Consider the following 24,835-nt stretch of genomic DNA (forward strand, 5'->3'; position numbering starts at 1 on the left):
CAGAGGCCCCGGGAAGCTCCTGAAAAACAGCAATTTTTAAGTACTGTACAAAGCTTTTCCTGATAAGTAGAGTCCTCTGTATTTCAGTTTTGGAGACTTCTGCAAACAACAATTAAAGACCTTTTTTTTCAAAAATTTTGTAATTTTATCATTTCCACACTATTTTACAATATACAATGTGATTACATTCAAATTCTTATCATTGTTATTGTTTGTTGTTTCAGTGGTATACAGTGTTAAGATCTGTCCTTTAAGATTTTTCTTTAGGTCAACCTTCAAACTTTTGGCAATGCTGTGTGTGTTTAGTTTACGTATGTGCCACCATGTGGCACTGGTTATGGCGTGTTGTTTATCCACCCTGTCTTGCACAGATTCAGTGTTCTTAGTACCATTAGAAGAACCCGGCAGAACCTGAAAGTAAACAAATGGACCCATTATTAAATGACATACAAAACTAGACAGTAGAGCCATAAAAGTTTTTTTTTTTAAAAAGACCACCACATATATATTTTTAAAAATTGGGCATGGGTTCCCCTAATAAATTGGCTTCTTTGGTTTAAACCAACACTGCTGCTGGGCTCATAAGTTCAGGGCAAGTTAAACTAATATTTACTCAGAATTAACAGACCAGTCCCAGCAAGCAACAGTGTATATGGCCAGTAAAGCAAGGAGAAGACAGAGGAAAGGAAGAGGGTGGGGTTACATCCATGCCAAAATTGCCTGAAGTAAGCATACAATAATGTACATGTATGAAGTTCAGGTAACACTGTTAAAAACAAAGGCTGTGTTTCAGTCTTTTTGGGTATGTTTAATAGAGTACTCTACACTTATTTTTTATTTGAATTGAGGCATACTTGTCATGGATGCTTGTGAATGTGAGTACCTCTTCCATATAGATTAAGCATTTATAAACAGATAATGAAAAATCATCTCACTTCATTCCCCGTTTTCACAACTCGAGTGTTTTTTATGATGTTTGGTGTCCTCGCAGTGAAGTCTGATGCCTTGATTTCCATTGGATTTGTAATTAATTGTTTGTGCAATATGCAACACAGCACCTCTAGCTGTCACTATCAGACCATTTCAACCCCTCAGAATCTAACTCGGACATCTGCCATCGCCGGTAAATTTTGTTTTTTGCGTGTTTCTCAACTTCCAAGTACTTCATGATGGTCAGATCGGTCAATTTCTTCAATATTGTGAACATTCGAAATTTCTGCCTCCGATTAGCAGTAATGAACAGGTTTTTGGTTGTCGTAAAAGGAGGTCATAAAGTATCACGCGTGCTAAAATGATTCGTTAACCATCGGTTACAAACGGAAATTTCAAACAGAATCTTCAGTTTTATCCGCGGAAATAACCGATCTACAGTCTATTTTTGGATGAATAATCGCCAGCGTTCGGTTATTTTCGGCTATCGAATAATGTTACATACGGTATTCCTAACGGAAAAGGACGATGGAAGTGTTGCAATCAGCGTTATTTTTAGCATCCTGGAAAATCTGAATGTCATTATTTTGCCATTGATAGACGACCGCTCTGGAACAATGACTAGGGGGTTGACTTGATTCCCCCCCCCCCCCCCACACACGAAAATCTCATCGGATTTACACGATTTGGAAAAATGACATTTGGGGAGGTCCAAAATACCGAATTCCGTCATAATACGGAAAACTTTCACCCATGTTTATTTATTTGGGTTTTACGGCGCACCAACACAGTATAGGTTATATGGCGCCAAACAGGACTACAAATTTTGGTTTCACATCTCATTTACATCGAAATAAAAACATGAGGTATGTTTCAACCAGTAGGGGACTAATAAACACCACTTGCACCCTGACGGCATAATTTAAGCTCTGTCTACTTCACAATCTAGTAACATTTTCTCTCAAAAGTGTGAAAGCTAATTATCCATTAGACCAGAGGTGATTGTTTCTGGCCAATAAGTGATGCTTTTACGTCCTTGACACTTTGTGTTTATTTGTCAACATATGCTAGTGCAAAAAATAATTGTTGATTGACCGAGCGATTAATTTGCATTGCTACAAAGCAACAATCAATTTGAACGTGTTTCTATTTTTCAACATTTAGTTTTCATTTTTTGCAAATTTATTCTAGTGAGATACTGTTTACGCCAAATTAGTGACTTGGTGGTAGTAATAAACCCCTTTTGTCAGAATTTTAGAATGAAACAATAATCATGCATGGGAAATAATGTTACAAAGAAAATATATGGTTAGATCAATGGCTTTCATCCAGAAACAAGTGAATGAAGTATTGCCATGCAATACAAAGTCCCCTACTTTTCTCTACTGCAGTATAACATAATGAACTGATATCTGTCAATAATGTATAAACAATATTGTACTATATATACTATATGTTATAACAAAACACTTGGATTAAAATTTGTATGTATAAAAACATACAGTTTGGCCACTTATCAAAAAGGTATCATATAAGTTATTTATAGTAAAAAAACAAAAAAACAAGAAACGCGGCAATGCCACGAAACCAGGTTTTCAACACTTTTCGTAAGAATAAACAAGAGTGCCAGAATGTCACAATATACGCCCGTCAAAGCAAATTTCTTTACTCTAGCACCTGTATTTGCAGATGTAATTTTAATTTTGTGGTTGTTTAGTAATCATTGTAATTTTTTTGTTTTTCTAAGTCCACAAAAAAACTCCTTACCAGGTAGAGATACCTTAAAATACACCTAAAATTAGAAAGTAACAACTATGTTGTACCACAGAAAAGTGGTCTTGGTTTTTCCCTACGGTCAATTATAAAAAAAGTTACAATATAAGTTATTTATAGTAACAACTAAGGGAAGTTAATCTTAAAAAAAAAAAAAAAAAAAAAAAAAAAAAATACAGGTAGAGATTGGTCAAAATACACCTCAAAATTGGATGTAACATACATGTTGTACTACAGAAAAGTGGTCTCAATTTTTCCCTATGTCTAGTAATGAAAAAGTTACAATATAAGCTATTTATAGTAACAACAAAGGGAAGTAATTCTAAAGAAGGGAACTGCGCAAGACACTTCATCTCATGATGGTGTATAATTGTGCCAAGTTACATCAAAATCCCTCTATGCATGAAGAAGATATGCTCCGGACAAAGTTTTCATTCTTGTATCCTTTGACCTCTGTGACCTTGACCTTAGACCTAGGGACCTGGTTCTTGCGCATGACACTCCGTCTCATGATGGTGAACAATTGTGCCAACTTTCATCAAAATCCCTCCATGCATGTAGAAGATATGCTAACCCTAACCCTAACCTAACCCTAACCCTATTTCTAGTAACAATGACCTTGACCTTGATCCCAGAAACCCCAAAAACAATCCCAAGCTACAACTTTATATAAGTTTTCTATACACCAAGTTTCATCATGATAGCTCATTCCTAAGTTAAGTTATTGACCGGAAACCCTTTTCTATTTTAAGTAACAGTGACCTTGACCTTGACCCCAGAAACCCCAATATCAATCCCAGCCTTTGTCTTGATATAAGCTACATACATACCAAGTTTTATTAAAATATCTTCACCGAAACAAAAGCTATTGACCGGAAACCTTTTTTCTATTTTAAGTAACAGTGACCTTGACCTTGACCCCAGAAACCCCAAAGTCAATCCCAGCCTTTGTCTTGATATAAGCTACATACATACCAAGTTTTATTCAAATATCTTTACTGAAACAAAAGTTATTGACCGGAAACACCAGTTTGACGCCGCCGCTGCCCGTTGAAAGCCTGGTTAACAAGAGTGCCAGAATGTCACAATATACGCTCGTCACAGCAAATTTCTTTACACTAGCACCTGTACTTGCAAATGGAATTTTAATTTTGTGGTTGTTTACAATGTTTTTTTTAGTAATTATTGTAATTCTTTTGTTTTTCTTTATCCACAAAAAAACTCCTTACCAGGTAGAGATACCTTAAAATACACTCAAAATCTGAAAGCAACATCTATTGTTGTACCACAGAAAAGTGGTCTTGGTTTTTCCCTACTGTCAATTATAAAAAAGTTACAATGTAAGTTATTTATAGTAACAACTAAGGGAAGTTAATCTTAAAACCCCCCCAAAAAAACTAAGAGTTGCTTTTGAGAAAAGCGCATGTCTCCCACAACTGCCTAATCATCAAAATAGCAAGTCAGTCTTCATATACCGTATTTTGGTGCGTATAGGTCGCACTTTTTCTACCCATTTTGCTGCCTGAAAAAGTTCCTGCGACCTATATGACAGAACATTGCCAGCAGAGTTTTTTTTCGGGTCAATTTTCTGACCGTAGTTCTTGCAAAATTACGTGCATCTGTTACAAACGAACAAAATGGATAAAAAATATCAATATCGGCGGCTTTTCAACCAATAGCGGTTACTTTCAATAAAATATATCGTAAATAACCCATACAGACTATTAAAATTACAAATGACTTTAATTCAAAGATGTTTTTGCAGTTTGAAATACGTTTGTTTCTACTTTCGTTTTACTGGACGCCATTGACATGTACTCCAGGTTGGATAAAATCCGGACAGATCCGTCCTCCATTCCAAACATTGTTTATATTATTTTTTAGCGTATTAAAAAACTTTAAAGATAATTTTTTATTTTTTATTTTTAAATAAAAGAAAAAAAATCCAAAAGGAGATATTTTGTTAATCTTTTTACTCAGAATCAAAAGAACGCGGTTAATTACATGACACGGAAAGGTGTTATAATTGCTGTGCAAACAATTCACACTCAACTTGCATAATTACAGAATGTAAACGCAAACCGTCTGCTGCCAATTAGTGTCAAAAAGCCGCTTTTCTTTGATGTAGTCTGTTACCGATACTACTGTTAGTACGAAACGGTTGGGATCGAAAATAACACTGTCCGATTTCCACCAATCAGATTCTGATAATAATTCAGTACGCGGCATCAATATGGCCGCTGCCATAACTTTTTTGCTGGTAAATATTAAATATTGCTGGGGAAAAATCCGAAATTTAACTGCAACTAATACGCTAGAACTTAAATTTTCCGACCACTTTCAGAGCAAAAATTAGATGCGGACTATACATTACCGCGACCTATACACACCAAAATACGGTACGGGTACTGTTTACTCACTACAAATATATGTACCTTTGAAGAGTAAAAAGGCCGATTTTGGGTAACTCAAGGGCCATAATTCTGGAGTGCCTCGGGCGATTTGGCTAGTTAATGAACCTGGTCGAGGAGTTATGGTCAAAAACATTTGGTTCAAGTTTGGTGAAGATCGGGCGAGAAATGTTGGACTTATAGCGCGGATGAGAATAAAAAGGCCGATTTTCGGTCATTCAAGGGCCATAATTCCAAAGTGCCTGGGCCGATTTGGCTAGTTATCGAACTTGGCAGAGGACTTATGGTCAAACACATTCTGTTAAAGTTTGGTGATGATCGGATGAGAAATGTTTGACTTAGAACACGGACAAGAGTAAAAAGGCCGATTTTCGGTAATTCAAGGGCCATAACTCCGAAGTGCCTGGACCGATTTGGCTCATTATCGAACTTGCCCTACTAGAGCACATGCACATTCATCAAGTCAAAAGGACTCCTATACTACTCAGACTGCATGCACATTCCTGGAGCCAAAAGAACCCCTATACTACTCATGAGTAGTATAGGGGTCCTTTTGGCTCCAGGAATGTGCCTAAAATCTGAGCATTTTTCAGTAATTCAAGGGCCATAATTCCGAAGTGCCTAGGCCGATTTGGCTAGTTATCGAACTTGGCCGAGCACTTATTGGCAGACACATTTTGTTGAAGTTTGGTGAAGACTGGATGAGAAATGTTCGACTTAGAGTGCGGACAAGCTTTGTGACAGACAGACAGACACACACACACACAGACTGGAGTAAATCAATATGTCTCCCACACCACTGTGTGGTGGGAGACATAACAAGAGCTGTCACTAATGGTGACAAATGCCCCCGCAGCGCCTTGACCTTTGACCTGGTGACCCCAAGGTCAATACGGGTTGTGTACTCAATAAGTACTATCAGCAAGTGAAGTTTGAAGGTCCTGGGTGCAGTGGTTCGCGAGTAAAGTGCCTTCATGCAAAAAGTTAACATTGGCCCCTGTGACCTTGACCTTTGACCTGGTGATCCCAAAGTCAGTAGGGGTCATGTACTCACTAAGTACTATCAGCATGTGAAGTTTGAAGGTCCTGGGTGCAGTGGTTTGCGAGTAAAGAGCCTTCATGCAAAAAGTTAACATTGGCCCCTGTGACCTTGACCTTTGACCTGGTGACCCCAAAGTCAGTAGGGGTCGTGTACTCAATAAGTACTATCAGCAAGTGAAGTTTGAAGGTCCTGGGTGCAGTGGTTCGCGAGTAAAGTGCCTTCTTGCAAAAAGTTAACATTGGCCCCTGTGACCTTGACCTTTGACCTGGTGACCCCAAAGTCAGTAGGGGTCGTATACTCAGTAAGTACTATCAGCATGTGAAGTTTGAAGGTCCTGGGTGCAGTGGTTCGCGAGTAAAGTGCCTTCATGCAAAAAGTTAACATTGGTGTGACGAACTAACGGACGGACAGTTGAAAACAAATATGCCTCCCTTCGGGGGCATAAAAATTGTAAGTCCACACAAAAATCTTACCAGGTAGAGATAGGTCAAAATACCCCTCAGAAATGGATGTAACATGCATGTTGTACTACAGAAAAGTGATCTCGATTTTTCCCTACGACTAGTTATTTATTTATTTGGGTTTTACGGTGCACCAACACAGTATGGATTATATGGCGCCAAACAGGACTACAAATTTTGGTTTCACATCTCATTTACATCGAAATAAAAACATGATGTATGGAATCAAAATTTGCATACCTGCTGGAATCACAGAGTTACAACAAAACCAAGTGTTAAGACCCTATTAGTCGCCTCTTTCGATCATGCAAGGGTAAGGCAGTGGTTCCAATTCTTTTCATACACAGATCGTCCCAGAACCACATGAAGCCCCTACGACTAGTAATGTAAAAGTTACAATATAAGCTATTTATAGTAACAACAAAGGGAAGTAATTCTAAAGTAGGGACCTGCGCATGACACTCCGTCTCATGATGGTGTACAATTGTGCCAAGTTACATCAAAATCCCTCTATGCATGAAGAAGAAATGCTCAGGACAAAGTCATTCTTGTATCTGACCTTTGGCCTCTAAGTGTGACCTTGACCTTAGACCTAGGGTCCAGATTTTTGCGCATGACACTCCGTCTCGTGGTGGTGAACATTTGTGCCAAGATCAAAATCCCTCCATGCATGAAGAAGAAATGCTCCGGACAAAGTTTTCATTCTTGTATCCTCTAAGTGTGACCTTGACCTTAGAGATAGGGACCTGGTTCTTGCCCATGACACTCCGCCTCATGATGGTAAACAATTGTGCCAAGCTACATCAAAATCCTTCCATGCATGAAGAAGACATGCTCCGGACAAAGTCATTCTTGAATTTGACCTTTGACCTCCAACTGTGACCTTGACCTTTGAGGCAGGGGTCTAGGTTTTGCGCATGACATGTCGTCTCATCATGGGGAACATTTAAGCCAAGTTAAATTGAAATCCCTTTATGTATGGGAGAGTTATAGTCCGGACAGGAAAAAAGCCATGTTGATCTTTGACCTCCAATTGTAACCTTGACCTTTGAGCTAGGGATCCAGGTTTTGCGCATGACATGTCGTCTGATCATGGGGAACATTTGTGCCGAATAATATTAAAATCCCTTCATGGATGGCAGAGTTATTGACCGGACAGGAAAAAACTGTTGACATTTGTTTGACCTTTGACCTCCATCTGTGACCTTGACCTTTGAGGTAGGGGTACGGGTTTTGCTCACGACACATCGTCTCATCATGGGGAACATTTGTGCCAAATAATATAAAAATCCCTTCATGGATGGCAGAGTTATGAACCGGACAGGAAAAAAGCCCTGTTGACATTTGACCTCCAACTGTGACCTTGACCTTTTGGTGTGGGTTTTTTTATACCCCCTAGGTCATCAAACTGGGGGTGGAACTTCAGAAGTTTGGGGTTTTGATATTTCGAACTTTATTTCTACTATAGACTATATTATAAAATTTAAGGGCTTGGTGCAAAACTAGTTTATTTCATACTTTATCCGTAACAGTTTTGCACAAAGCTCTAGCATTAATTATTATTAAAATGCAGTAAAATTAATATCTGAAATATTTTATTAGAGCTACTTTTATTTTGTTTACATGCTATGCAATTACCGTTGTTTGTTGCCGACGTATCAGTCTTTGATATTAAGGATTCAGACGTAACACCTTTCGGCTTGGCTGTTGACATCGCCTGCCCTCGTTGTTTATTAAATAAATCAGTTAGTTTAGTTTGGTTCATTTTTCTCGGATATCATTATGCAGACAGCAATCGATTACATCACTCAACAAGAGTGCAAGAATGTCACAATATACGCCCGTCACAGCAAATTTCTTTACTCTAGCACCTGTATTTGCAAATGGAATTTTAATTTTGTGGTTGTTTAGTAATAACTAAGTGTTTTGTTTTTCTAAGTCCTCAAAAAAACTCCTTACCAGGTAGAGATACCTTAAAATACACCTAAAATTGGAAAGTAACATCTATGTTGTACCACAGAAAAGTGGTCTTGGTTTTTCCCTACGGTCAATTATAAAAAAGTTACAATATAAGTTATTTATAGTAACAACTAAGGGAAGTTAATCTTAAAAAAAAAAAAAAAAAAAAAAAAAAAAATCAAAAATCAAAAAAAAAATTGTAAGTCCTCACAAAAATCTTTACCAGGTAGAGACTGGTCAAAATACACCTCAAAACTGGATGTAGCATGCATGTTGTACTACAGAAAAGTGGTCTCGATTTTTCCCTACGACTAGTAATGAAAAAGTTACAATATAAGCTATTTATAGTAACAACAAAGGGAAGTAATTCGAAAGAAGGGAACTGCGCATGACACTTCGTCTCATGATGGTGTATAATTGTGTCAAGTTACATCAAAATCCCTCCATGCATGAAGAAGAAATGCTTCGGACAAAGTCATTCTTGTATCTGACCTTTGGCCTCTAAGTGTGACCTTGACCTTAGACCTAGGGACCTGGTTCTTGCGCATGACACTACGCCTCGTGGTGGTGAACATTTGTGCCAAGTTATATCAAAATCCCTCTATGCATGAAGAAGAAATGCTCCGGACAAGGTTTTCATTCTTGTATCCTTTGACCTCTAAGTGTGACCTTGACCTTAGACCTAGAGACCTGGTTCTTGCGCATGACACTCCGCCTCATGGTGGTGAACATTTGTGCCAAGTTATATCAAAATCCCTCTATGCATGAAGAAGAAATGCTCCGGACAAAGTTTTCCTTCTTGTATCCTTTGACCTCTAAGTGTGACCTTGACCTTAGACCTAGGGACCTGGTTCTTGCGCATGACACTCCTTCTCATGATGATGAACAATTGTGCCAACTTTCATCAAAATCCCTCTATGCATGAAGAAGATATGGTCCGGACAAAGTCATTCTTGAATTTGACCTTTGACCTCTAAGTGTGACCTTGACCTTAGACCTAGGGACCTGGTTCTTGCGCATGACACTCCGTCTCATGATGGTGAACAACTGTGCCAAGTTTCATCAAAATCCCTTCATGCATGTAGAAGATATGCTCCGGACAAGGTCTGTGGACGCCAACCGCCCGCCCGCCCGCCAACCCGCCCGCCCGCCCGCCCGCCAGGGGCGTTCCCATAATACGTCCCGTTTTTCAAACGGGCGTATAAAAATTACCACGTGCCAGACTGTCTCTAATTTTTCTATTGATAACTTGCGCGTTAAATATTTTACACGGAACCAGTCGAGTAATACGCGACACAACTAAAAATAAACACTGGAATTCCACAAACTGTTCATATTTAAGCTACTTTCGCAGTCTTCACGAAAAACTTTTCAAAGTACTAGCCAGTCGGACTACCAACATGGCAGAACTTACTAGCCCAAAAGGAATTTTGGTAATCCGAACATTAAATTTAAAGGTGTATGTTTTATAATTTTGTTAAAATGTGTTAATTCTATACCAAGATTTTTTTACTAACTAGGACTAGTCACCTGGAGACAATTACTAGTCTGATCTAGGTTTTTACTAGCCTCGGGCTTTGGGCTTAGTGGCCAAATTCGAAGACTGCTTTCGGATTGATTGCTTGTAAGTTTGCTGTCATTTTGATTTAGAACAATTTAGCATCTTCCTGGTTGGCAATTTGGTTGCGTGAAAATGCGTACCAGAGCAATTTTCTGTACGTTTCAGATCGAAATTTATACGTGAAAAACGTACATATTTACATGAATGGGAACCCTGAATTTTAGGTCATATGGCGACTTTCCAGCTTTGATGGTGGAGGAAGACCCCAGGTGCCCCTCCACGCATTATTTCATCACGGGCGGGCACCTGGGTAGAACCATCGACCTTCCGTAAGCCAGCTCTTTGGCTTCCTCACATGAAGAATTCAACGCCCCGAGTGAGGCTTGAACCCACATCGATGAGGGGCAAGTGATTTGAAGTCAGCAACCTAAACCACTCAGCCACGGAGCGCACAGCGATAGAGCCCCACTTCTCTGAAAGGGGCATAATAAGTTTTAACATGATCTCAGTTCCCTACTGGGACAAAGTGATTCCTAAATAGCCCTCTCCCATAAAGTTTTGTTGGAGTACAAAAATATGATACAAGTATAAACTCCATAAATACATACTGCAACAGCTCCTTTACTGTCACACCCATGCACTGTTGTAACCTGAAATCATCAATACAGGTCAATGATTATTACAAACACATTGATGGGAATATTTAAATATACTCAATATAATGCAACTTTAGGCAATCTATTATTGATTTCAGCATTAACAAGAGCTGTCACTGCCATCCCCCCACCCCCACGAAGCGTGCCCAAAAATGCTACAGTTGTCTGCGCAAAATATGCCAGAATAGTTTATGTATGAATCATTTTGTGACGTTGACCTTGACCTGAGAGACCCAGGTCATAAGCACGACATATCTTCTCAATATGGTTAACATTAAATTTTGTGTCAAATTATTCAAATCCCTTGATAAATGGCAGAGTTATGGACCAGACAAGAAACAGACCTTGAAGCTAGGGGTCTGGGTCTTAGGCATGACATGTCATCTCATTACATGGAACATTTATGCCAAGTAATTTTAAAATCCCTTCATCAATATCAGAGTTATGGACTGGACAAGAAACAGACCCTGTTAACCTTTAACCTCTATGTGTGACCTTGACCTTAGAGCTAGGGGTCTGGATCTTGCACATGACACATCATCTTATTATGGGGAACATTTAAGCCAAGTAATTTAAAAATCCCTTGATAAATAGAGTTATGAACTGGACACGAAACAGACCATGTTAACCTTTGACTTCTAAGTGTGACCTTCACCTTGGTGCTAGGATCTGGGTCTTGTGCATGACACATCGTTTCATTATGGTAATCATTTATGCCAAGTTATTTCTAAATCCCAACATGGATGGCAGAGTTATGGACTGGACATGAAACAGACCCCGTTAAACTTTGACCTCTAAGTGTGACCTTGACCTTGGAGATAGGGGTGTGGGTCTTGCCCATGACACGTCGTCTCATTTCAACATTTACACTCCTCCTTGTGCACTGAAGCATAAGCACATAAGCAACAAGAGTGCCAAACTGTCACAAAATACGCCCGTCATCGAACTTGGTCTAATTCAAGGGGCATAATCCAAGAGTGCCTTGGGCAATTTGGCTGTTTATCATATCTGGCCAAGATATTATGTCCACAAACATTGTCAGCAAGTTTGGTAAAGATCGGATGAAAACTGTTTGACTTGCCGACAAGACTAAATTCGCAGTTTTTCGAGTAATTCAAGACCCATAATCCAGGAGTGCCTGGGACGATTTGGCTGTTTATCACATTTGGCCAAGATATTATGTCCACAAACATTGTCAGCAAGTTTGGTAAAGATCGGATGAAAACTGTTTGACTTGCGGACAGGACTAAATTCGCAGTTTTTCGAGTAATTCAAGAGCCATAATCCAAGAGTGCCTTGGTCGATTTGCCTGTTTATCGAACTTGGCTGAGATATTATGTCCACAAACATTGTCAGCAAGTTTGGTGAAGATCGGATGAAAACTGTTTGACTTGCGGACAAGGCTAAATTTGCAGTTTTTCGAGTAATTCAAGGGCCATAATCCAAGAGTGCCTAGGGCGATTTGACTGGTTATCGAACTTGGCCAAGATATTATGCCCACAAACATTGTCAGCAAGTTTGGTGAAGATAAGATGGAAACTGTTCGACATGCTTTGGACGCCGACTGCCCGCCCACCAGACCAGACACCCCCACCACGGGTGTTCACATAAAACTCCCACTCTTTCAGAGACGGGCGTATAAAAAGGACATAACTCTAGAAATACTGCAGGCAGAGTCACACAAGAGCTATCGGAGGACAGCAACGCTCAACTATTCAACAGCCTTGTCAATTGAACGAATACAAAAGTCAAAAAGGGGCATAATTTTGTAAAAATGCAAAACAGGGTTATGGAACCTGCACAGTGCTTTTCAGCTCATGACAGTGGACAAGTGTGTGAAGCTTTAATCCATTCCCATTAGTGGGTACTGAGATACCAGCTGACATATAAGAATTTAACCAACAAGAGCTGTCGGAGGCCAGCAACGCTCGACTATTCAACAGCCTTGTCGATTGAATGAATACGAAAGTTGAAAACGGGACATAATTTAGTAAACAAGAGCTGTCACTAATGGTGACAAATGCCCCCACAGCACCTTGACCTTTGACCTGGTGACCCCAAAGTCAGTAGGGGTGGTGTACTCAATAAGTACTATCAGCATGTGAAGTTTGAAGGTCCTGGGTGAAGTGGTTCGCAAGTAAAGTGCCTTCATGCAAAAAGTTAACGTTGGCCACTGTGACCTTGACCTTTGACCTGGTGACCCCAAAGAGAGTAGGGTTGGTGCACTCATAAAGTAATATCAGCAAGTAAAGTTTGAAGGTCCTGGGTGCAGTGGTTTGCGAGTAAAGTGCCTTCATGCAAAAAGTTAACGTTGGCCCCTGTGACTTTGACCTTTGACCTGGTGACCCTAAGGTCAGTAGAGGTGGTGTACTCAATAAGTACTATCAGCATGTGAAGTTTGAAGGTCCTGGGTGCAGTGGTTCGCCAATAAAGTGCCTTCATGCAAAAAGTTTACCTTGACCCCTGTGACCTTGACCTTTGACCTGGTGACCCTAAAGTCAGCAGGGGTAGTGTACTCAATAAGTACTATCAGCATGTGAAGTTGAAGGTCCTGGGTGTAGTGGTTTGCGAGTAAAGTGCCTTCATGCAAAAAGTTAACGTTGGCCCCTGTGACCTTGACCTTTGACCTGGTGACCCCAAAGTCAGTAGAGGTGGTGTACTCAATAAGTACTATCAGCAAGTGAAGTTTGAAGGTCCTGGGTGCAGTGGTTTGCGGGTAAAGTGCCTTCATGCAGAAAGTTAATGTTGGCCCCTGTGACCTTGACCTTTGACCTGGTGACCCCAAAGTCATTAGGGGTGGTGTACTCAATAAGTACTATCAGCATGTGAAGATTGAAGGTCCTGGGTGCAGTGGTTCGCGAGTAAAGTGCATTCATGCAAAAAGTTAACGTTGGCCCCTGTGACCTTGACCTTTGACCTGGTGACCCCAAAGTCAGTAGGGGTGGTGAACTCAATAAGTACTATCAGCATGTGAAGTTTGAAGGTCCTGGGTGTAGTGGTTTGCGAGTAAAGTGCCTTCATGCAAAAAGTTAACATTGTGACTAACGAACAAACTAACGGACGGACAGTTGAAAACTAATATGCCTCCCTTCGGGGGCATAAAAAGCAAAATAGGGTTATGGATCCTGCATAGTGCTTATCAGCTTATGACAGTGGACAAGTGTGTGAAGTTTCAATCCATTCCCATTAGTGGGTACTAAGATACCAGCTTACATAATAGGAATTTAACCAAAAACTCCTAAGTCGAAAAAGGGGCATAATTTTGTAAAATGCGAAGTTGATTTATTGACCCTTTGCATTGCATGTCATATCATGACAGTGAACGAATGTCGGCAATTTCAATCCTTTCCTATTAGTGGATACTGAGATACCAGCTTACATACAACAAGAGCTGTCCGTAAGACAGCCAAGCTCGACTATTCGAAATATTGTCACAGAAGCAGGAAATTATTACCCAAAATGTTAAATATCAAAAGAGTTTTAAGTTCGAAATGGGACATAATTTGACCAAAATGCATATCAGAGTTATGGGACTTGATGCTATCAACTAGTTTAATAACCCCGAAGAAACATGTTAAGTTTCAATTCCATATCTGCATTAGTTTTGGAGATAGTAACTTGCATGTAAAACTTTAACCAGAATTTTCTAAGTCCAAAAGGGGGCATAATTTGCTCAAAATACATGTTAAGAGTTATGGAACTTGACTCAGTGAGGTTGGTAACTGACCTAGAAAAAGAATAAATAAGTTTCAAAGCTATATGCCTTTTAGTAATAGCTGTATGTACTTGCACGCAAAACTTTAACCAGGATTTTCTAAGTCCAAAAGGGGGCATATTTTTGCCCAAAATACATGTCAGAGTTATGGGACTTGATTCTATCAACTAGTTTTATAACTCCGAAGACACATGTGAAGTTTCAATTTAATATCTGCATTAGTTTTGGAGATAGTAACTTGTATGTAAAACTTTAACCAGGATTTTCTAAGTCCAAAAGGGGGCATAATTTGCTCAAAATACATGTCAGAGTTATGGGACTTGGCCCAGGGAGGTAGGTAATTGATCTAGAAAAAGGAAAAATAAGTTTCAAATCAATATGCCTTTTAGTAATAGCTGTATGTACTTGCACGCAAAACTTTAACCAGAATTTTCTAAGTCCAAAAGGGGGCATAATTTGGCCAAAATACATGTCAGAGTTATGGGACTTGACCCAGTGAGGTAGGTAATTGATCTAGAAAAAGAAAAAACAAGTTTCAAATCTATATGCCTTTTAGTAATAGCTGTATGTACTTGCACGCAAAACTTTAACCAAAATTTTCTAAGTCCAAAAGGGGGCATAATTTGGCCAAAATGAAGGTCAGAGTTATGGGACTTGGTGCTATCAACTAGTTTTATAACTCCGAAGACACATGTGAAGCTTCAATTCAATATCTGCATTAGTTTTGGAGATAGTAACTTGCATGTAAAACTTTAACCAGAATTTTCTAAGTCCAAAAGGGGGCATAATTTGCTCAAAATACATGTTAGAGTTATGGAACTTGACCCAGTGAGGTTGGTAATTGACCTAGAAAAAGAATAAAAAAGTTTCAAAGCTATATGCCTTTAAATGATAGCTGTATGTACTTGCATGCAAAAACTTAACCAAGGTGTGACGCCGACGCCAACGCCAGGGTGAGTAGAATAGCTAGACTATTCTTCGAATAGTCGAGCTAAAAACTTAACCAAAAATTTCTATGTTAAAAAAGGGGCATAATTTTGAAAAAAAGCAAAATAAAGTTATGGGACCTGCTTTGTGCATGTTAGATCATGACAGTGAACAAGTGTGTGAAGTTTCAATCCATTCCAATTAGTGAGAACTGAGATACCAGCTTACATACAAAACCTTAACCAAAAAATTCTAAGTCGAAAAAGGGGCATAATTTTGTAAAAAAGCAAAATATAGTTATAGAACCTGTGCAATGTAAGTCAGTTTATCACAGTAAATAAGTGTGTGAAGTTTCAATCCATTCCCACAAGTGGTTACTGAGATACCAGCTTACATACAAAACCATAACAAAAAATTTCTAAGTCGAAAAAGGGGCATAATTTTGTAAAAAAGCATAATAGAGTTATGGAACCTGTGCAATATAGGTCAGTTTATCACAGTGAATAAGTGTGTGAAGTTTCAATCCATTCCCACAAGTGGTTGCTGAGATACCAGCTTACATACAAAAACTTAACCAAATCGGGAAGCGGACGTGGATGCCGACGCATGGGCGAGTCCAATAGCTCTACTATTCTATGAATAGTCGAGCTAAAAACTGCTAGGTTGAAAAAGGGGCATAATTTTGTAAAATGCAAAGTAGAGTTATTGAACCTTTGCACTGCATGTCATATCATGACAGTGAACAAGTGTGTGAAGTTTCAATCCTTTCCCATTAGTGGATACTGAGATACCAGCTTACATACAAAAACTTAACCAAGAACTGCTAAGTCAAAAAAGGGGCATAATTTTGTAAAAATGCAAAGTAGAGTTATGGGACCTTCACAGTGCATGTTTGATCATGACAGTGAACAAGTGTGTGAAGTTTCAATCCATTCCCATTAGTGGATACCGAGATACCAGCTTACATATAACAAGAGGGCCATGATGGCCCTATATCGCTCACCTGCGTAGAGTTGTTTGCTTGAACAAATTTCTTAGCTAAAGCTTTAAAAACAAGAAAATTAGGAGAGTGGGTTAAGATAAAGATTATGCAATATTACTTTTGAATCTGTAAAAATAATATTACAGGTGGTCCAAATCCTTTTGCTGTAGCTTAGAAAACAAGAAAGTAGGTCAGTAGTCATATTGATGGTCACTGTAAGTCTGTTTAAAGATCAGCATGCAAAACTATGCATGTCATCCAAATTTCAAAGCTGTATCTTAAAAAAAAAAAAGTTGGTCAGTAGGTCATATTCAAGGTCACTGAAAATCAGTTTTAAGACCGTTGTGCAAAACTGTACATGTCATCCAAATTTCAAGGCTGTATCTTAAAAAACAAGAAAGTAGGTCAGTTGGTCACATTCATGGTCACTGAAAGTCAGTTTTAAGATTGGTGTGCAAAACTGTACATATCATCCAAATTTCAAGGCTGTATCTTGATAAGAATAAAGTAGGTTAGTAGGTCACATTCATCGTCACTGAAAGTCAGTTTTAAGATTGGTGTGCAAAACTGTACATGTTTTCCAAATTTCAAGGCTGTATCTTAAAAAACAAGAAAGTAGGTCAGTAGGTCAAGGTTACACTCAAGTGACCCCTAATTACTTGGGGTCATAAGGTAATTATAATTAAACAGTCTAGGAAATATGATCAGATAATTTTTGAAGTATTTTTTCCTATAAAAACTCATATAAAACTATGTGACCCTCGGGGTGGGGCCTCTTCACCCCAGGGGCATAATTTGAACAATCTTGTTAGAGAGCCACTAGGCAATGCTACATACTGAATATCAAAAGCCTAGGCCTTGAACTTTCAGTCAAGAAGATTTTTAAAAGTTTTTTCCTATGTAAGTCTATGTAAAACGTGGGACCCCCAGAGCAGGGCCTCTTTTTACCCCAGCGGCATTTATTTGAACACTCTTGGTAAAGGACCACTAGGCAATGCAACATACCAAAAATCAAAAGCCTAGGCCTTGCAGTTTCAGACAAGAAGATTTTAAATTTTTTTTCCTATATAAGTCTATGTAAAACGTGGGACCCCAAGGGCGGGGCCTCTTTTCAACCCAGGGGCATAATTTGAACAATCTTGGTAGAGAACCACAAGGCAATGCTACAAACAAAACAACAAAGGCCTAGGTCTTGTGGTTTCAGACAAGAAGATTTTTTAAGTTTTTTCCTATAATTATAAGTCAATGTAAAACTTGGGACCCCGGGACAGGGCCTCTTTTCACCCCAGGGGCATAAATTGATAAGAATAAAGTAGGTTAGTAGGTCACATAATTTGAACAATCTTTATAGAGAACCATTAGATGATGTCACATGCCAAATATTGGGGCTCTATGCCTTGTGGTTTCAGACAAGAAGATTTTTAACGTTTTTCCCTATACAAGTCTATGTAAACCATGTGACCCCCTGGGTGGGGCCATATTTGACCCTAGGGGAATAGTTTGAACAACCTTGGTAGAGGACCACTAGATGATGCTACATACCAAATATAAAAGCCCCAAGACATGTGGTTTTGGACAAGAAGATTTTTTTAAGTTTTTCCTTTCGGTTTCCATGGCAACCAGAGTTCTATATGGAATTCAATTCTTTGAATAATTTTTAAAGAAGACCATCCAAGGAACATACCTGTGAAGTTTCATCAAAACTGGCCTGATGGTTTAGGAGGAGATGTTGTTTAAAGGAAAGTGCGGACGGACGGACAGATGGACGCCGGATGGTGAGCGATCACAATAGCTCACCCTAAGCAAAGGCTCAGGTGAGCTAAAAACACAACCAAAAATGCTTAGTCGAAAAAGGGGCATAATTTTATAAATCTGGTATAATAATAATAATAATTTTGAAAAAAAAAGAGTAGAGTTATGGGACCTGTTTAGTGCATGTCAGATCATGACAGTGAACAAGTGTGTCAAGTTTCAATCCATTCCCATTAGCGAGTACTGAGATACCAGCTTACATACAAAACCTTAACCAAACATTTCTAAGTTGAAAAAGGGGCATAATTTTGTTAAAAAGCAAAATAGAGTTATGGAACCTGTGCAATGTAGGTCAGTTTATCATAGTGAATAACTTAGTGAAGTTTCAATCCATTCCCACAAGCGGTTACTGAGATACCAGCTTACATACAAAACCTTAACCAAAAATTTCTAAGTCGGAAAGGGGCATAATTTTGTAAAAAAGCAAAACTGAGTTATGGAACCTGTGCAATGTAAGTCAGTTTATCCCATGAATAAGTGTGTGAAGTTTCAATCAATTCCCACAAGTGGTTACTGAGATACCAGCTTACATACAAAACCTTAACCAAATCGGGACGCGGACGCCGACGCACAGGCGAGTCCAATAGCTCTGCTAATCTATGAATAGTCGAGCTAAAAACTTTTAACCAAAATTTCTTAGTCAAGAAGGGGTATAATTGCAGAAATATTTTAGGCAAAGTATCGTAACTTGTCACATTAATGAACACTCTCACTCTCACAAACACACTATAACAGTGTAAACATGTTTAACCTAGGGATTTCATGGAAACAAATATTTTGGCCAACTTTCATTAAGAATGGACAAAAAAATGTGGTCTCTTGAGTTTAAACAAGAATTTTCTTAGATATGACCTAGTTTTTGACCTCTGATGACCCGTATTCGAACTTGACCTAGATTTTATCATGGCAATCATTCCGACAAAATTTCATGAAGATCAATTGAAAAATACAGCCTCTATTGCATACACAAGGTTTTTCTTTGATTTGACCTAGTGACCTACTTTTGACCCCAGATAACCCATATTCAAACTCGACCTAGATTTCATCAAGGCAATCATTCTGACCAAATTTCATGAAGACCAATTGAAAAATACAGCCTCTATCGCATACACAAGTTTTTTCTTTGATTTGACCTAGTGACCTAGTTTTTGACCTCAGATGACCCATATTTGAATTCGACCTAGACTTCATCAAGGCAATCATTCTGACCAAATTTCATGAAGATCAATTAAAAAATACAGCCTCTATCACATATACAAGGTTTTTCTTTGATTTGACCTAGTGACCTAGTTTTTGACCCCAGATGAACCATTTTCGAACTTGGCCTAGATTTCATCAAGGTAATCATTCTGACAAAATTTCATGAAGATCAATTGAAAAATACCGCCTCAATCGCATACACAAGTTTTTTCTTTGATTTGATCTAGTGACCTAGTTTTTGACCCCAGATGACCCATTTTCGAACCCGGCCTAGATTTCATCAGGGTTATCATTCTGACCAAAATTCATGAAGATCAATTGAAAAATACAGCCTCTATCGCATACACAAGGTTTTTCTTTGATTTGACCTAGTGACCTAGTTTCTGATCCCAGATGACCCATTTTCGAACTCACCCTAGATTTCATCAAGGTAATCATTCTGACAAAAATTCATGAAGATCAATGGAAAAATACAGCCTCTATCGCATACACAAGGTTTTTCTTTGATTTAACCTAGTAACCTAGTTTTTGAACCCAGATGACCCATTTTCGAACTTGGCCTAGATTTCATCAAGGTAATTATTCTGACAAAAATCCATGAAATCAATTGAAAAATACAGCCTCTATCGCATACACAAAGTTTTTCTTTGATTTGACCTAGAGTTAGTTTTTGAACCCAGTTGACCTATTTTCGAACATGGCCTAGATTTCATCAAGGTGATCATTCTGACAAAATTTCATGAAGATCAGTTGAAAAATACAGCCTCTATCGCATACACAAGCTAAATGTTGACAAACAGACTACAGACGCCGGACATCGAGCGATCACAAAAACTCACTTGCTCAGGTGAGCTAACAAGAGGGCCATGATGGCCCTGTATCGCTCACCTGAGTATCATTGCTCAAAATGATATGATCAAGTTTTGACATAGAGCACATAGGCATACACATTAAATATCATCAGGATAAACATTTTCTTGTAACAGTCCCTTTTGACCTAGTCAGGGCCAATTTCCACACCAAGTTTGAGGGTCCTAGGCTCAATTGCTGCATTTTTGTACTAACATGACTATTCCTTTACCCTGGAAGACTTAAATAAGTTTTAAAACCAATCTCATTAGATGCTGCTGATATATATTCGTCTACGTAAAATAAACGGAGGTAATTTGTCATAAATTCAGTCAAAAGTTATCTACCCTGATTGTCCAAGTCCATCTGATGGCACAAATGACATTTCAAATCAGTATCTTCATTGGTTACTGAGATACACCCATTTTAATTTGAAACAAAGGGAGGTAATTTGACAAAATCAGTCCATAGCTACCTTCCCTGATTGCCTCAGTGCAACTAAAGACAATAATGAAATTTCAAATGAGTTCTATAAATATTTACCGAGATAAATCCATTTTTATTAAAATCAGGAGAGGTAATCATGCATTGGTATATGCATGTAGAAGATACAGAGTACAAGCCTATACAACAATATATTAATAAAGTATTCATATCGATAAATGTTCAATCAAGAGTTATCTAATATGACTATTTCTTACCATGGAAGACATAAATAATGTTTCAAACCAATCTCAATAGAAGCTGCTAAGGTGTATTCATTTAGATAAAAAATAAAGGGAGGTAATTTTCATAAATTCAGTCAATATGTATCTTCACTGATTGTCCAAGTCCATCTGTTGACATAAATGAAATTTCAGATCAGTATCTTCATTATTTACGGAGATATACCCATTTTAATTTGAAATAAAGGGAGGTAATTTGACATAAAATCAGTCCATAGTTATCTACCCTGATTGTCTCAGTCCAACTAATGACAATAATGAAATTTCAAATAAGTCCTATAAATACTTACTGATATAAATCCATTTTGATTACAATCAGGGGAGGTAATCAGATATAAAATAACTCCAGAACCTACGATTGGATCTGACAGATTCGTCATGGAATCCAAGATTTATTGTTGTTGAAGATATTTTGGAAGTTTGTATCAAATCAAACCATAAATGAAGTCTCTATATGGCTGCAAAAGCCAAAATAGCCAATTTTGGAATTTTAAGGGGCCATAACTCTGGAACCCATGAAGGAATCTGGCCAGTTCAAAAAAGGAACCAAGATCTTTTGGTGATACAAGTTGTGTGCAAGATTGGTTAAAATCAAATCATAAATGAAGCTGCTATTATGCAGACAAGGGCAAAATAGCTAAGTTTGGCCCTTTTAGGGGCCGTAACTCTGGAACCCATAATGGGATCTGGCCAGTTCAAGAAAGGAATCGAGATCTTACGGTGACACAAGTTTTGTGCAAGTTTGATTAAATTCAAATCATAAATGAAGCTGCTATTGTGCAGACAATGTCAAAATAGCTAATTCTGGTCCTTTCAGGGGCCATCACTCTGGAACCCATAATGGAATCTGGCCAGTTGAAGAAAGGAACCATGATCTTATGGTGATACAGGTTGTGTGCAAGTTTGGTAAAAATCAAATCATAAATAAAGCTGCTATTGTGCAGACAAGGTCAAAATAGCTTATTTTGGCCCTTTCAGGGGCCATAACTCTGGAACCCATAATGGGATCTGGCCAGTTTAAGAAAGGAACTGAGATCTTATGGTGATACAAGTTGTGTGCAAGTTTGGTTAAAATAAAATCATAAATGAAACCTCTATTGTGCAGACAAGAAATTGTTGACGGACGCACGCACACATGCACGCACGGACTGACGACGGACTAAGGGTGATCACAAAAGCTCACCTTGTCACTATGTGACAGGTGAGCTAAAAAGGGCAAAATATAACATACTTCAGATTCTGCTGTAGTAGAAGTCAATGGTTTAGGATCCACATTGACAAGTCCATTTGTAAGTACTGTCTGAACACCAGACACTGCTGGAGAGGTGAGCTGGTCCAAGGTCAAGGTCGTAGCCTCTAACTGAGCACTATCTATAAGTCCCCCAGTACCACCTGGTGTCTGCTGTGTGGCAAGGTAAGCTGTTGTTCCATCTTCCAAAATAATTGCTTGTAATCCATCTGTCAAAGAAAGTACACAGTAAAATATGTTTGTTCCATTTAGTAAGGTCCTATAAAGCACTCAAAATAAAACGTAGCAACTACATATTGTCAATAGAGACTGTACTAAGAGTTTTTTTTGCCTACTTTTATTTTTGTTATGGAATGGGGTTTAATGTTCACTGGTAACAAATAACTAGATGCCCAAGGGCAACATGTAGAGCCCGCCAGCTGTCAAAAGGACTAGGAGTTGCACATGACACCCTGTCTCATTGAGGCAAAAATTTATCCAAATGAAAAACAACAGTCATGATGACCCTGGATCGCTCACCTGAGTAATATGAGCTACATGTTTCAAAGATCAAACTGATGATAAAATATTAAGAAAGTCAGTTGGTCACATTCATGGTCAATGATATTCAGTTTTATGACTGGTGTGCAAAACTGTGTATGTCATCAAAATTTCAAGGCTGTATCTTAACAAACAAGAAAGTAGGTCAGTAGGTCAAGGTCACAGTCAAGTGACATCATATTACTTGGGGTCATCAGGTAATTATTATTAAACAGTCTTGGAAATAGGATCAAATGATTTTTTAAGTATTTTTTCCTATATAACTAACATAGTAACTAAGTGACCCCAGGGCGGGGCCTCTTTTAACCCCAGGGGCATAATTTGAACAATTTTGGTAGAGGACTACTAGACAATGCATCATACCAAATATCAAAAGCAAAGATCATATGGTTTCAGACAAGGTTTTTAAAGTTTTTTTCCTATATTATATAAGTCTATATAAAACTTTGGACCCCCAGGGCGCCCTTTTCACCCCAGGAGTACAATTTGAACAATTTTGGTTGATGACCATAAGACAATGCTACAAACCAAATATCAAAGGTCTAAGTGTTGTGGTTTCAGACAAGAAGATTTTTAAACTTTTTTTCATATATAAGTCTATGTGAAACTTGGGACCCCCGGGGCGGGGCCATATTTGACCCTAGAGGGATAATTTGAACAATCTTGGTAGAGGACCACTAGATGATGCTACATACCAAATATCAAAGCCCTAGGCTGTGTGGTTTTGTACAAGAAGATTTTCAAAGTTTTCCCTATATAAGTCTATATAAACCATGTGACCCCCGGGGCTGGGCCATATTTGACCCTAGGGGGAAAATTTGAATAATTTTGGTAGAGGACCACTAGATGATGCTACATACCAAATATCAAAGCTCTAGGCCCTGTGGTTTTGTACAAGAAGATTTTCAAAGTTTTCCCTATATAAGTCTTTATAAACCATGTGACCCCCGGGGTGGGGCCATATTTGACCCTAGGGGGATAATTTGAATAATTTTAGTAGAGGACCACTAGATGATGCTACACACCAGATATCAAAGCTCTAGGCCCTGTGGTTTTGGACAAGAAGATTTTTAAAGTTTTTCCTTTCGATTGCCATGGCAACCAGAGTTCTGCATGGAATTCAATTCTTTGAATAATTTTGAAAGGGGGCCACCCAAGGATCATTCCTGTAAAGTTTGGTGTAATTCTGCCCAGTGGTTTTCAAGAAGAGGATTTTTTTAGAAAATGTTGACGGACGCACGGCGCACGCCGCACCGCACGACGGACACTGAGCGGTCACAATAGCTCACCATGAGCTCAGGTGAGCTAAAAAATGATTGCAAAAAGTTACAATATAATTATTTATAGTAACAACAAAGGGAAGTAAATCTTAACAAGAGGACCATGATGGTCCTGAATCGCTCACCTCTTCCCACATGACCTAGTTTTGAGTATGACATCGTTTTTTCTACTATTTGACATAGTGACCTAGTTTTTGAGCTCATGTGACCCAGTTTTGAACTTGACATAGATATTATCAAGATAAAAATTCTGTTCAATTTTCATGATGATCCATTGAAAAATATGCTCTCTAGAGAGGTCATAAGGTTTTTCTATTATTTGACCTATTGACCTAGTTTTCGAAGGTACGTGACCCTGTTTTGAATTTTACCTACATATCATCAAGGTGAACATTCTCACTAATTTTCATGAAGATCTCATGAAAAATATGGCCTCTAGAGAGGTCACAAGGTTTTTCTATTTTTATACCTACTGGCCTAGTTTTTGATTGCACGTGACCCAGTTTCGAAACTGACCTAGATATCATCAAGGTGAACATTCAGATAAATTTTCATGAAGATCCATTTAAAAAATGGCCTCTAGAGAGGTCAAAAGATTTTTGTAATTTTAGACCTACTGACCTAGTTTTTGACCGCAGTTGATCCAGTTTCAAACCTGACCTAGATATCATCAAGATGAACATTCAGACCAACTTTCATACAGATCCCGTGAAAAGTATGGCCTCTAGAGAGGTCACAAGGTTTTTTTATTATTTGACCTACT

The 24,835-nt window shown here is 38.5% G+C and overlaps 1 protein-coding gene across 5 annotated transcripts in view; it reads right to left on the reverse strand.

Moving 5' to 3' along the window:
- The window catches only part of LOC123536261 (zinc finger protein 76-like), a 171,850-nt gene that overhangs the window by 97,026 nt on the left and 49,989 nt on the right, over nt 1–24,835 (reverse strand). For all 5 annotated transcript variants that reach the window (XM_045319261.2, XM_045319263.2, XM_045319260.2 and 2 more), the window contains 2 exons: nt 22,235–22,461; nt 10,746–10,787 (listed from right to left, as the gene is read on the reverse strand). In XM_045319261.2, the coding sequence (XP_045175196.1) occupies nt 10,746–10,787; nt 22,235–22,461 (269 nt within the window). The remainder of the gene's footprint in view (nt 1–10,745; nt 10,788–22,234; nt 22,462–24,835) is intronic.

Source organism: Mercenaria mercenaria, chromosome 17 (assembly GCF_021730395.1).
Source record: "Mercenaria mercenaria strain notata chromosome 17, MADL_Memer_1, whole genome shotgun sequence".
Taxonomy (NCBI): domain Eukaryota; kingdom Metazoa; phylum Mollusca; class Bivalvia; order Venerida; family Veneridae; genus Mercenaria; species Mercenaria mercenaria.